General features: G+C 32.6%; 1 protein-coding gene across 1 annotated transcript in view; it reads right to left on the bottom strand.

The window, feature by feature from the left end:
- Window positions 1–3,533: 3,533 nt before the first annotated feature.
- Window positions 3,534–14,320, bottom strand: part of LOC129959846 (T-box transcription factor TBX22-like) — a 46,157-nt gene continuing 35,370 nt past the window's right edge. Inside the window, exons 7-8 of the mRNA XM_056072740.1 lie at window positions 6,429–6,538; window positions 3,534–4,079 (exon numbers count right to left, since the gene is read on the bottom strand). Coding sequence (XP_055928715.1) covers window positions 3,670–4,079; window positions 6,429–6,538 — 520 coding nt within the window. The 3' untranslated portion in view covers window positions 3,534–3,669. The remainder of the gene's footprint in view (window positions 4,080–6,428; window positions 6,539–14,320) is intronic.

Here is a 14,320-nt window from a genome sequence, read left to right as displayed (position 1 = left end):
ACGAATTGGAGAAACGAGGTTGCATCTCCCAGTTGCAAAGTGGTTTCCTCAAAAGATGATCGACTTTTGATAATCTCATTTTGCTGGAAACCCAAATTCGCAACGCATTTATTAGGAGGAACAATCTTATTTCCATATTCTTCGATATTGAGAAAGCATATGACCGTTCATGACTTTACAGCGTACTTTCAATACTTTTTAAATTGGATTTTAAGGGAAACCTGTTCATGTTTTTAACTAACTTTTTATCCTATCGAACATTTCAAATTCGCGTTGATAATTTTTATTCAAATTCTTTTACGAAATATGCCAATTCCAATTGTGACTGAAGTACGATTTTTAAACTCACTTTCCTACCACATATCTTAAAGTTGCGGAAGAAGTGAGAGAAAAATTTGAATATCTTAAAAGTACTCTCCAAAATATCTTGGGATGTCGATCGAATCACTCTTCTTCATATTTACCAAGCGATCATTCTTTCACGCATAGTTTATGGCTGTGTCGTGTATGGGTCTGCCCGCCCTTCAGTTTTGCGGCACCTTGATAGTGTTCACCACTCTGCTCTCAGGATCTGCTGTGGTGCTTTTCAAACTTTTCTAGTTGAAAGTTTACATATTATTAGTCATCAGTTACCACTTTGTTTGCGGCGTCAAAAATTATCTACTTTGTTTTATTTTCATGCACAATCTGTCCCAAACCATTCCATTTATTGCATTGTTTTTCCTGTAAACCTTCGAAGAATCTACGACGCCCGACTTTATCATTCTATTTCTTTTTGTGAGATAGTCAAAAATTCCTTGCGTGACTCAGACCTTTATAATGTTACCATTACATCTCTTGATTTCTTTCCCTTCTCCCCCTGCGATACCCCACAGTTTTCCTTTCTGGATCCCTTCACAGATTTCAATAAATATGTAAGTGCTCCTGCTGTTTTCCTACTGCTTTTTCATCATCATCGCTGTCAATATTCTTCCTTTAAGCCAGCTTTTACAGATGGCTCGAAATCATATAGACATGTTGGCTGTGTCATAGTTACCCCATCTGATATACTAAGCTATTGTTAGAATAATTTCTGTTCTGTTTTTATTGCTGAGTTAGTGTCAAATTTCTATGCTGCTCAAGCAATATCGCCTTCTACTCAGCGTAATTTTATCATTTACACTGACAGTATGAGTACTTTCGAAACTCTTGCTCCTTTCTACAATCGGATGCACCATTCGCTATCCAAATTTTGTTTACCTTGCAACTATTGCGAAATAGGGGCTTTAGTATTCATTTCTGATGGGTTCCGAGTCATGTGGATATTTTGGGCAACGGAAGGCCAGATTTTGCAGCTAAATCTGCATCATCTTTCCTGTCACAATCATCCCCATATTGTGACGCCAAGAGATCATTTGTTTGTCGACTCTTTACTACTTGACAGGAATCATGGAATCTGCATATCAACAATAAATTATATCCAATTAAGCTCACAACTGGTTTGTGCCCTGTTCACCCTACACGAGAGGTTGATGTCAGATTGACTCACCTCCGCATAGGTCACACTCATTTCACTCACCGTCATCTATTTTCTGGTGATAGAGCCCCAATTTGTCCCACATACCTCGTGAATTTTAGTGTGAACCATATTTTTGATGAATGTCCTTCTTTTAGTTCTCATCGTCATCATTTCATTTTAATTCAACATCTCTTAACTTGAAAGATTTGACTGGTGAGAAACACCATCTAAATATTTTTAACTTTTTAAAGTCAATTGGTTTTTTTTATGAATATCTAACACCTGTTATCATTATTCTTGGTTCATATTTGTCTCTTTTTAAAATTAACAGTTCCATGTGTACTCTAGTGTATTAAAATATCAGCCTTATCGTTTTTAATTTAAACTTTTTCCCTAACATTTTATTTGAATTCAACGAACGTCATCTGACCTCGGTTCAAAATTACGAGGTACGTCCCAAAATAGCCCTAGTGTTGCTTTAAAATGGGACGTTAATATAAATAAACCAAAAAACTCTAATTCAACAAAAGCTTGGTGTAGTTTAGCCAAGAATGGCTCTTTCTCCAGTAAAACACACAAAACCAACCAACTGGACAATAAAAGTCAATTCGAATAATCCCGATAATTTTCAAAATTCTGCATTTATATTAATTAATTTGTTATGAAGTATTTCCTTAATTGTTTATACAAAAGTTATTCAAAATAAACAGACATTTTTTTTGGACATTCTGTTTAAAAACATTTGAAAAATAAATATTAAATGGCACGATGCAAAAATATATTCTTATGCAAATAATATTTGCCACTGATCTTGAGTTTTATTTACAAAATTCTTAGACATACGCTTCCTGAAAAACATCGTATATAGTTTAATAAGATAGGTCAAGTAGTCAACATCGTCTGGATTTCTGTAATTGTCCTCTAAATTAAGAAGATGAAAAGCTATATTTCTTTAATATTTCCTAAAATGGTATAAGCTAGACTGACCAATACTGTTTCTAGCTGAACAAATACATTAATGACCATATTCCATCAACAGAGCACTAGTAAAACAAAAATTTCGATTCGCCCTATTTGACTCAAAGTGAATCATGCAGAGAATCTACTGTCATATAACGCATGAAGGGGATCCTCTTTTGAAGCCACTTATTCGGTCTCTTATTGAATGGCAATAAGCTGAAAGCCGACAAATTTCTTAATCATATTCTGAACATAATTATTGAAGATTTTTTAAATGAGGGCCATTGGTAATACTTTCATGTGTATAATTTGAAATAGATGAATCTCTAGATCATTACTGCAGCAATGAAATATTGGTTAAAGCAGGAATTTCTGAAAAAGAGAAGTCGAATACATTCCTAGATCACATATTGGGCCTCTATGAAACTTTAATTATTGGGTGATGCAAAATTTAAAAAAGCAAAATTATTTGTATCACGTCTTTTTATCGCAAAACAGATTCGTGCCGCAGCGTTAAAAACACTTATTATGATATCACAAAACCTGAACTTGATTGAATGCAAATAACTGCTCTCAAATATCTTTTTACATGGGCAAAACTGGAAAATATTTTCATCAAGCATTCCATCTAAAGGTGCTATTTCTGACAGAATTTGCATTCTTTTTCTGTAAATCTCTGTTGCTCTGGTGAATGCTTTTAAAAAAATATAATCGACAGACACCGATTTTCCTTGAGAGCTAGTGATAAGTGATTTAAGTCAGTACTTTTGTCTTTCTGTATCTCTAAGATTTAGACAATGTTGAAATTTTGTAAATCACCTTTTGCAATGGAAAACCTATTTTATTAACTAGAGGTTTTAATAAAAGGGCACACATTCTGCGCAACTTTGCAATGGAACGTATTGATCTAAGATCAATATTTAAGGAATTGAAGGCAAAATGAACGATATTCTAGTATTATGTATATCCTCATTTTATTTGGAATTCTATTCTGTAATTTTTTGCAAATGCAAACTAAGCAGTTACTTATTTTTCACTGTGAAATTATTTTTAAAAATAAATAAAAGAGACAGTATAAATTGAACTTTTTATTCATATAAATGCAAAAAAACAAAAACCCATCATTTTTAAAATGCGATAGATATATAAACATTTTTAACTGTACAAGGCTGCTTTTTTAAAATAAATGGTTGATAGAATCGTCAAGAAAATTAATTTTGATGATTATTTTGTGCCGATACATTTCTGACTATGTCAACAGATAGAGGCAGAAAGTTTTTATTTGTAATTGGCATTTCGACAGATGATCTGTATTGATTGACAATAGAATCTGCCCAAAACGATAAGGAAGGTCTTAGCCAAGAACTTTTTTCTTTCCATGGCACCATGTATAAATTCTTGAAATATGAATCTGTTCCCAATTCTTGGTAAACATTTCTAGAATCTGTGCATACAATATAAGGAACATTGAAAAAATCCTTTTCAGGACATGCTTTTGAATATCCTTCAGTCCAGCCGTACGTTCCGAATGCTTGTTCTAAATAAGATGAATAGACAGATGAAAAACTGTGCAGTTTTTTATTTGTTAATGCATTCATATCGCTGTTTAAAGCATTATTACCTAAAAACAAAACAAAAAAATTAGCTATTATTACTTATGAGCTGAAATGCTTTTGTTCAGTTTTAGAAACTAAAATGATTGACCATTTGTATTTGACTAATTTCTCTATGGTATCTAATTAGTACTCATTTTATGTGAAATGTAATTAAAAGCCCCGTAATCGATATCCAGTTACTAGCAACAAAGTATTATTAGTATTTAATTATTTAAAACAATGTATGTGAGAAGGTTTACATCAGATATTCTGATATTCATAGGGAAATTCATAGGATTCTGCAAAATTATATATAAGACATAATTCTTGAATACACATGATGAATAACTAAACTCATTCAAATAAATTACACTATACAATTCAGCAGTTGAGAGAGGTTCGAATGATGATAAGATTACTTAAGGCAATATTTAAATCGTTTTTTTATGATATGATGCAAGTCATTTGAAGCTATGTTTAAATTTCATCAGTGTATTCCTTTCTTCGTGTATAGAAACTGAATTGCTTTCAATTATTTTATACAGTTTGACGGGCAATGTATTACAGTCTTGCATATAGAAAGCAATTGAGAGAACAAATAGATTTCATAAAAAAAGGAAAATTATTCGAAGTTTGAGCAAAACAGAAACAAAATCATTTTTTTTCTTCTGATTTCTAAGGAGAAAATAACAGTTAGAATTTTTAAAAACATCAGTTTAATTTATTTATTACAGGTGTAATCTAACATAAGTTGTCTGAGAAAGGCCTTGAGAGAAGCAGAGATCCCTGATCGTTTCGTTTCCGAAATTTTATATACAAATCATTGAACCCCCCGTGGGGCACCTCGTAATTGAGGATGAGAAGCTTTCGGTATGGTCGTTGGTTCTCGCCACCCTGGAGAGTACACTAAAAGGTGGGGGGGGGGGGCTCCTCCCTTCGAAGACAGAACGTACTTCCTTAGAGAAGGGTTGTACCGTGGCCGGTTATTGCCCTTAGGACTCAACCATAGTTCCCGCCAGTGTTGCTATAGCGGCGGTCCGGTCATTCAGTTTTTTATCCGTGTGCTTTCGAGGCGGTTTGGAGAGTCAGTGATATGATATGACTATACAAATCATCGGAGGAAAATATATTTCTTAAAAGTATTTATATAAAGAAAAACGTACAATTCAAAGAATTTTGAATAAACTGACTACCAATTTCAAGAATAAAGTTTAACTATTGTTAATGAGGTTTCCCCATTTTAATATACTATAATAATGAGTTTTTAATTATCACTATATATATACATTAAATATTGCCCATTGGCATTATACAGTTAAATTTCAAGTGCAATATCTTATTTTAGATATAATTCGTATCTTTGCGCAGGATTTAACGGAATTCTTTTTTTATAAACATCCTTTCCCCATTAAATGAGGGTAGACTTTTTATCACGGCATTTCTTTTGTTGATTCTATTCGATTGTCTTGAGAGGGAAGTATCTCAGATATGAGGATTAGAAATGGCTTGACTCGGCCGATGATGGGATATATATCCTTCCAATGGTTCTGTGCATATCCAATGTTATAATGGAGGCTATTTTTCGCAGATTACCCTACCCTCATCATTATTTGCGCTGACCGGTCTTTCAATAGACATTTTCACAGCAACTACATAAGCATCCATAGGACAGGGACTACTTTATGTAATGCAGATAAAATATTGTAGACAGAAAAGCGAAAGAGAGAGGAAACAATTGCTATGGACAGAATCAAAAATTTCAATACGATGATTGATACATTTTATGGCAGTTAAAGTATAGCAATCTTGAGACATGCTTGGCAAAATATTGTAGACAGATATGCAAACTGGGTAGAAAAAGTTACTATGGACTGGTTGCCAATTATTCGTTTGTATAATAAATTTTAAAATTTGCAGATATATTTTTATTACAATATTAGGTGCTAGTATATTTATAACGAAAAAGGTGAATTCACATTATCGAGTTAAAATAAATTTATTTGTATTTGTGTGCTTGCGTGTTTCGAAATTTTTTAAAAATAATTTCATTAATATTCTTTTAAATTTTTGTATAACTATAATTTATTGAAATAGATGAATAGTTTTTGAAACAATTTCATGTGCAGGGTATGTTTGTGGGGATTTTTTAATTTAAAAAATTCAACTTTTTATTTAAAAATCGAACACTACACAAAAACAAGTGCAAATTTCTAAAATAAAAATGTCAGGTAAATTTTCTTAATGATACGATAAATATCCAAAGAAGAGATTTCTCAGTATATCCTGTTTTCAATTTTCAGTGGTATTACAATATTTTTACACTTCAAACATATTAAATTGATTATTTCGGAAGAAAAAGAAAAATATTTGGTTACCTGATATGTACTTTCTTTTCTGACAGTTTGTGTATTCTGCTTCATTCTGAGACTGGATGCTATCTAATATATTCTGATTATTGAGAAAACTGGGTCCTAATTTTCTTTGACTGAAAAAGAAAAAAAGATTTTTTTTTTAATTCAGTGGTAAAAAAATATATAATCACAAAATATTTCGCATTGTCTGTTTTCTATAAAAAAAATACAAGTATAGATTTACAGTACGCAGTGCGAAGATTTTTATAAACGCGTCATAACAATTTTATAACTATTCATCCTACAGGATGTCTACAAAGTACAAACTTTAAATGATGGTTTGTCAAACCATGAAAAAGCGTTACAGAAGTTACACCCGAAAATCCGACGGGCATCTGCCACAGATCGTTTTTCGATAACTCGTTGAAAGTTTTGGATAGGGTAAATTCAGAGAAAGATATTGTTGAGAAAGAATACTTCGTTATAATAATACAGAACTGGTGGACATACAGGGTGGCTGAAAGGAAAACTTCCGAACCAAATGTTATCAAACTTAATAATAATTTAAAGGAGGTCAAGGGAATTTCTTTTCTGCTAAAAAAGGTTCAAAAACTCACCACCAGGGGTGAAATGGCGTTGTATGTAATATTGTTAAACAAAATAAGACATGAAGACACCGGTTTAAAATGTGTTTAATCGTTTCTGAAACGTGTTACAAAGCATGTTCAGTGTGTGTTATCTCAAAAGCACTGTTTGTGGAGATAATCTAAACAATTTGGCGGAACTAAAAGATGCGATACATCGACATGTGCGTAACATTCCTCCTGATACGCTAAGAGCTACTAGTGAGAATGCAGTAATGGATTTAACCCTTTCTAGGGCCGTGAGAAGTATGCTTCCCACCAAATTTATCAATCTTTGTATGAAATTATGCAGGTTGGCGTAAGTTCTGACAAACTTTTTTAGAAAGACAGAAACTTAAATGCTTCAGTTCTTTATCTCACACAAAATGATGTGTCTTGATTTGTTACTGAATTATTAATTAACCAAATTAATTAATTAATCAAATTAAATTTATCTAATAAGCTAAATGGATCCCTTTTCTTATTCTAATTTTAAGTCTAAAAATATTTTAGCATAATATGACTGGAAAAAAATGGCCCTTTAAAGGGTTAACTTGCTGTCAGAAAATGGATGTGTTGCTTGTTCAATGTGGATGCCACATTGTACAAACTTTGTAACACATTTCAGAAACGATTAAACACAATTTTAAACCGATGTCTTCCTGTCCTATTTTGTTTAACAATATTTCATACAGCGCCATTTCTTCCCTGGTGGTGAGTGTTTGAACTTTTTTTTTTTTGGTGGAAAAGAAATTCCCATGACTCCCTTAAACTATTTCTAAGTTTGATAACATTTGGTTCAATAGTTTTCCTTTTATGACCATTTCAAACTGGAACTTTAATTATAACCACCCTGTACTTTATAAGAATGATAATGAATCATCATATTTGAAGCTCTTATACATGCGATACATTTAGATTTCGAAAAATCGCATTTATAATTCAAGAACCAAAAGTAAATATTTCTTGGCATTCATGCCAAATTCGATGGAATTTGAGAATACATGTACCGACGTTGCAAAGCCTACATTACTGCAGATGTATAAAAAAAAAAAATTGCGAGTGTATCTCGTCAAATAATTGTGGTTTTCCTCACGTCACTGAAATGATTGCGCTCAAATACATTGTCATGTTTAAGGATACTAACTACTTCCTTTGTTTGTGTATCTTTCATGTTGATGTGGTTGATCTGGTACTACGTTTCCAGATTCCATGTAAAACGTACAGAATCCAGAAAATTCCATGCAATTTCTATGCAAAAACTGAGCTTCAGGCTTTAATAGGCCACCATTCAAAGTTAGTACAAGTTGTTTTGAAACAATTTGTGCAAAACAACTTAGTTATTTCTGCAAGAGAGAGCAAAACGATCGGATGATGCGATATATGTTTTTTCGTTGCAGTCAATGAGAAAGGAAGGGAAACGAAATAAGCAATAGCAAATAAAGGTTATTCTCTTCAAAAATGCTTGCGCCTTTAATTGATAAATATGATCCTCATTTTTATATTACGTGATGCTTATCAAAACATTTTATTGATGTAAATCACTAGTATAGGTAAGCAACATGTGTTTTCAAATTGTTACATGCGATATGTGATTGTTGTTTGTCACAAAATGCTGGGTCGCTGCAATTGTTCCAGCTCCTAAACTAAAAATCCATATTTTTAATGCGTGTGGTTTATGGCATAAAACGTTTAGATATTAGAGAAAGTCTATTTCTTGCCAAAACTAAATATTAAACAATTTCTTAATATATGTATACAGGATGATCAAGAAATAACAGGAGGTGTTCGGAGCCCTGTAGCGTGTTATGTACTAAACGAAATATAACAAAATTTGGTCACCATACACATTAAGGTAAGCGGTTTCGATTTATCAAAAAAAAAAAAAAAACCGCCGGTAATAAAAATTCTGGCTCTGCGATCGAAAACTTAATTATGTAATTTGCATGTACAGGCACTTTGTGACACGATATAGAGGATAAAATGAAGGGTTGCTGGAATTAAAGACATTGTGCAAGAATTCGTCCGTAGATGACGTTGTCACTACGTGAAAGTGCCTTATTAATCAAGCTGTTTTATCAGCGGGATGAAAATGCCAGTGCTGCTTTTCATGAATACCGGTGGTTAAAACAGTTACGTAGAGGACCGATGACCATAACTAACTTACGAAGAATGGTAGAAAGATTTGAAATAACAGGAATTCTTGGTGTGCAACCAGGCCGAGGACTATTTCTGGTTATGGAGCTGCTTGAAAGCTTGAAAGGTATTGTGTATCAAGGGCATGTCCCTGACACTCCTACTTTAAAGGAACAAATAACGTTACATGTCAGACGAATAAATGCCCATATTCTGCGAGCCACCGTCGAAAACCTCGTGTACCACATGCAGTTAATTACTGGAACATCAGGCTAGGGATCACCTTGAGTCAAATTTGTAAGTTGCTATAATAAACGTTTTTCATTGGTGTTTGGTGTGTTGTTATTTATTGTTTCCATTGGTAATTATGTATTCTTTTTTCTCACATTATGCGCTTGCAGTGCCAGGATTTCCCCTATCGGCGTTTTTTGGTACTAATTTTTTTCTTCTTGATAAATGGAAACCGCATATTTTAATATGTATGGTGGCCAAATTTTGTTATATTTCGTCCAGTACATAACACATTACAGGATTCCAAACACCTCCTGTTATTTCTTGATCACCCTGTATAAGAAAGGAAAGAAAGAAAAATAAAATGGGAGTGGTCTCCCCGAAACTTTCTTTCATACTCTGAAATAAAATTGCTTTCTCCCTCTCGCCGCATAGAAATTGTGGATTCTGGACAAAGCTGTGAAAGACAAGAGTGTTTAGCTTTTTATTTTTAGAGTTCCATGAGCGTTTTGTGCTTCGTTGCATATTGAAGGAAACCAAGTATGCATTTCAGACGCCTTTTTTCAATCAATTGGAATCAAATAATTGACACAGAAATACAGTTCTAGTAAGAAGACCACATATTAAATTTTGCTTATCTAAGTTTTTGTGTTTTTGAGTTATTGCAATTACATGCGCGCTAATATCGAGAAAGACAGGCTGCCAGCTCTATGACAGATTTGTTTCAAACTTTGATATAGATCTAAACTTTATATGTTAAAATGTTAAACGAATTTTATAAACTTAGCATTTTAAGCTTTGTATTTATGGAATTCATTTGCGCTCAGACAGGCAGACAGATAAACTTAATGTGAATGGATTTCATTCAAAATTTGCAGAAATCTAAAATTATGGTGTAAAATTCGCACACCAAGTTGCATGCATCTATGTCAAAGCGTTTTTGAGCTATCGTGATCATAAATATACATAATTCCAAAAATGTATTTCTCGGACTCAAGGTGGTTTGAAACGTAGAGATTCATTGAAATCTTAAGGTCAAATTCTTTGAAAATTACAATATTTTATTTTTTTTTTCATTTACGGAAAGTGAAAAAGAAACTAATAATAACTAATAGTAAATTCTTCTTACTAGTATTTAGTTTATAAAAATATTGATAAAATAGAGTTGGAACATGCTTTAAAATAATTTGCATGACCTCGTATTATGAAGGGAACACTTTAAAAAAATTAGTATTTTATACGTATCGAATTCTAATGGTTAATGGTAAAATCATTTTAAACAAGTCATTTAATTAAATTATCCAACTGATCCAAAATCTATTATCTTTTAATCTAAAATTAATATTATTAATTATTTATGAAATATTTTTTATTTCATATTGAGGATAATGCTTGCATTCTATATTTATCCTTTCTAGGTTATTTAATTATATGCATTTAAAAACAATTCTACGGGGCTTCAAATGCTTTAAAAGCAAATCAATTGAAATTACGTGACCAATGGTACAGAGAGGCATAAAATTATCTAATTATTAATATAATAATTAATTATATATTAATTTCTATTTTTATGTAAAAACTTGGGGAATTTACCAAGAAAATTTGTATTAGTTTATAAGGAAAAAAAGAAAAGCTTCGTTTCTAAATTAATTTTAGCGAAAGTTCTTTTTGTATCTGGTTTCATTAAGAATTCCTCTCTCAATCAGCGTTTACATCGTTCAAGCGTCACTAAGCTAATCAATCAATTCAATTAATTTTCAAAACATTGCTTTAATGTACTGACAGCAACTACTTGTCGTATAAAATGAAATTAACTGCAGGTTTTTATAAAAACCTGCAGTGGCTTTGAGAGGGAGCAATAAGGGACCTCTAGCTGTCTTACAGGTACTTCAAAGGCATATATATATATATATATATATATATATATATATATATATATATAGTGACGAACGCCTGATGACGAGCGCCATCTGCTGGCCAACAGGTGTTCATGCTTGTTAGACGGAGCCAGACGAGACGGGTCTCTGAACGAAAGACGCGACGTATTCGACGAAATCTATTTAATGTTCAATTCTTTTATGTTAACGTAATTGTCCCTAAATGTAATTAAATTTTGCGTTCTAAAATAGTAGTGATCCTCCTTGAGTCATAAGTGTTTACCTTTCGTTATTTGAGAAACAAATAATTAGGGCTAACATTGCAAAAGAAAACTGGATTTCTTATTTACTCGGGTTATTACCATTGGATATAGTCAATTTAATTGCTCGCGAACCTGATCCATCAGCTAATGACTATGATTTCATAAAAAAACTGTTGCTTAAAAGATTTAAATTAACTTCCGAACAACTCAGGCAGAAGTTCTTTACTCACAAACGAGATTCTTCTTCTTCATGGCGGGATTTTGGTTTTGAACTGAATAACTTTTTTGAGGAATGGATAAATTGTTTAGAAATAACCGATTTTGAAGATTTAAAGCAGCTAATGGTCGTTGACCAGTTAAAGAGTAAAATACTAAATGACGTACGCGACCATTTTCTCGACGATTTGCCCAAAATAAAGAAAGTAGAAGATTTGGTTAATAAACTGGACGAATATGAAGCTGCACGAAGTCACCTTAAAAAGGAAACAAACAGAAATTGGTGTGTTTCCGAAAACAAAAGTAAATTTGACATCGCGAAAGAAGCTAAAAATTCCCCATTGCCGTTCGTTCGTGCTCAAAAGAATTATGCTGATGATAATTACTATAACAAGAGTAATAATAAATGTTTTAATTGCAATGAGGCTGGCCATAAATCAATTAATTGCAAGTTTAAAAACAAAGGATTGAAATGTCTTCAATGTGGTAGCTTTGGTCACAAAGCCAGTATCTGCCCGCAAAGAGATTTTAAAGTGCCTCTCTGTAATAAAGTGCATATTCGTAATTCTCCAAAAACTGTAAATAAGCTTAGTAAAAATGTTGAAATAAATGGTGTAAATTGTGATGCACTAATTGATACTGGAAGTGATATTACTATGATTAATTATGATTTTTATTTGAAAATTGGTAAACCTAATTTAACGACTGATAATGTGAAATTAGCTGGTATAAGTGGAGATAGCATTACTCCTCTACGTTTTTTTTATTGTGATCTATTAATTGATGAATATGTAATATCAACTAATGTGTATGTGTTAGAAATAATGCCGAACGAAATAATCATCGGCATGGATGTATTAAATAATATAAGCTTTTCATTCCAAGAAAAACAAATTATCATTCATGGAAAAAAAGTCCAAATAAATTACACCCGGCTGGTGAGAAACGAGGTCAAGGCCGCATCACTACGTTCCTCGGAGCTGAAAAGAGACAGTCAGGCATCTATTTTTGCTGAGACTTGCAATAAAATAAATGCACATCCTCTCCCATACTTCATTCATTTAGCGGATTCGATAAACTATGATGAAATCGACATGAGTCATGTAAAAAAACCCTTGAGACAGGAAATAAATCGTCTATTAAATAAGTATTCGCCAAACAAAACAAAAAGTACGGAGTTGCAAATGAAAATAATAGTGAGCAATGATATTCCGATTAGTCATAACCCTCGAAGGCTACCTTTTAAAGAACAAAAATTCGTTGAAACTCAGATTGATAAATGGTTACAGGAAGGGATAATAAAACCCAGTTGTTCAAATTATTCTTCACCTGTGGTTTTATGCAAGAAGAAGGATAATAGTTATAGGTTATGCATTGATTATCGTAAGCTAAATAAAAAGATGATTAAAGATCGGTACCCTTTACCCCTCATAGAAGATTTGCTCGACAAACTTGAGCAATCAAAAATATTTACTACTTTGGACTTGAAAAACGGATTTTTTCATGTAGACGTAGAGAAAGATAGCACAAAATTTACGTCTTTTGTAACACATCATGGCCAGTGGGAATTTCTTAAAGTACCATTTGGACTTTCCAATAGTCCGAGTGTATTTCAGCGTTATATTTATGTGATATTCAGGAATTTGATGCTAGACGGAACTGTATTGATTTATATGGATGACATTATTATACCATCCAAAACCGAGGAAGAAGGGCTAGAAAAATTACAACGTGTTCTACAGGTTGCATCAGAGTACGGTTTGGAGTTTAATTTTAAGAAGTGTCAGTTTTTAAAACCACAAATAGAATTTTTAGGCTATAGAATCCAAAACGGAACTATACAGCCCTCTGTATCTAAAACGGTAGCTGTACAAAAATTTCCACAACCACAAACTGTTAAACAAGTTCAAAGCTTTTTAGGCCTTACTAGTTATTTTCGGAAATTCATACCCCACTATTCAAAAATCGCAAAACCGCTTAGTGATCTACTAAGAAAAGACATTGCATTTAAGTTTGAATCTGAACAAAAGGAAGCTTTTCAAAAACTTAAAGATATTTTAACTCGGGAGCAAATTTTGCATCTCTATCACAACAAGAAAAATCTCCACAACTCCACAACAAGACAAATATAGTAGCTATGAGTTAGAAGTTTTGGCTGTAATCGGAGCGTCGAAAAAATTTAGACATTATTTACTGGGTTCTAAATTTAAAATTGTGACTGATTGTTCCGCTTTTCAACAAACTATGAGTAAAAGAGATCTTACACCAAAAGTTGCAAGATGGGCTTTACAGTTAGAGGAATTTGATTACCAAATTGTTCACAGACCAGGAAAACAAATGGCACACGTAGATTCTCTTAGTCGAAATGCAGTACTTGTTGTTACTCGTTCATATAGTGAAGTGACCACTAAAATAGCCAATGCTCAAAATCAGGACAAATTCCTTAAAAAATTAAAAGCTTTGATAGATAAGCAAGAAGACGGTGAACACATTGTGAGAAATGGAGTTTTATACAAATACGATAATGGTAGTCCCAGAAGCATTACAAAGAGAAATTATTCGAGAAATTC

Source organism: Argiope bruennichi, chromosome X2, assembly GCF_947563725.1.
Source record: "Argiope bruennichi chromosome X2, qqArgBrue1.1, whole genome shotgun sequence".
Lineage (NCBI taxonomy): Eukaryota > Metazoa > Arthropoda > Arachnida > Araneae > Araneidae > Argiope > Argiope bruennichi.
The sequence above is the reverse complement of the archived record's forward strand: the minus strand, read 5'-3'. Positions and strand labels throughout refer to the sequence as shown.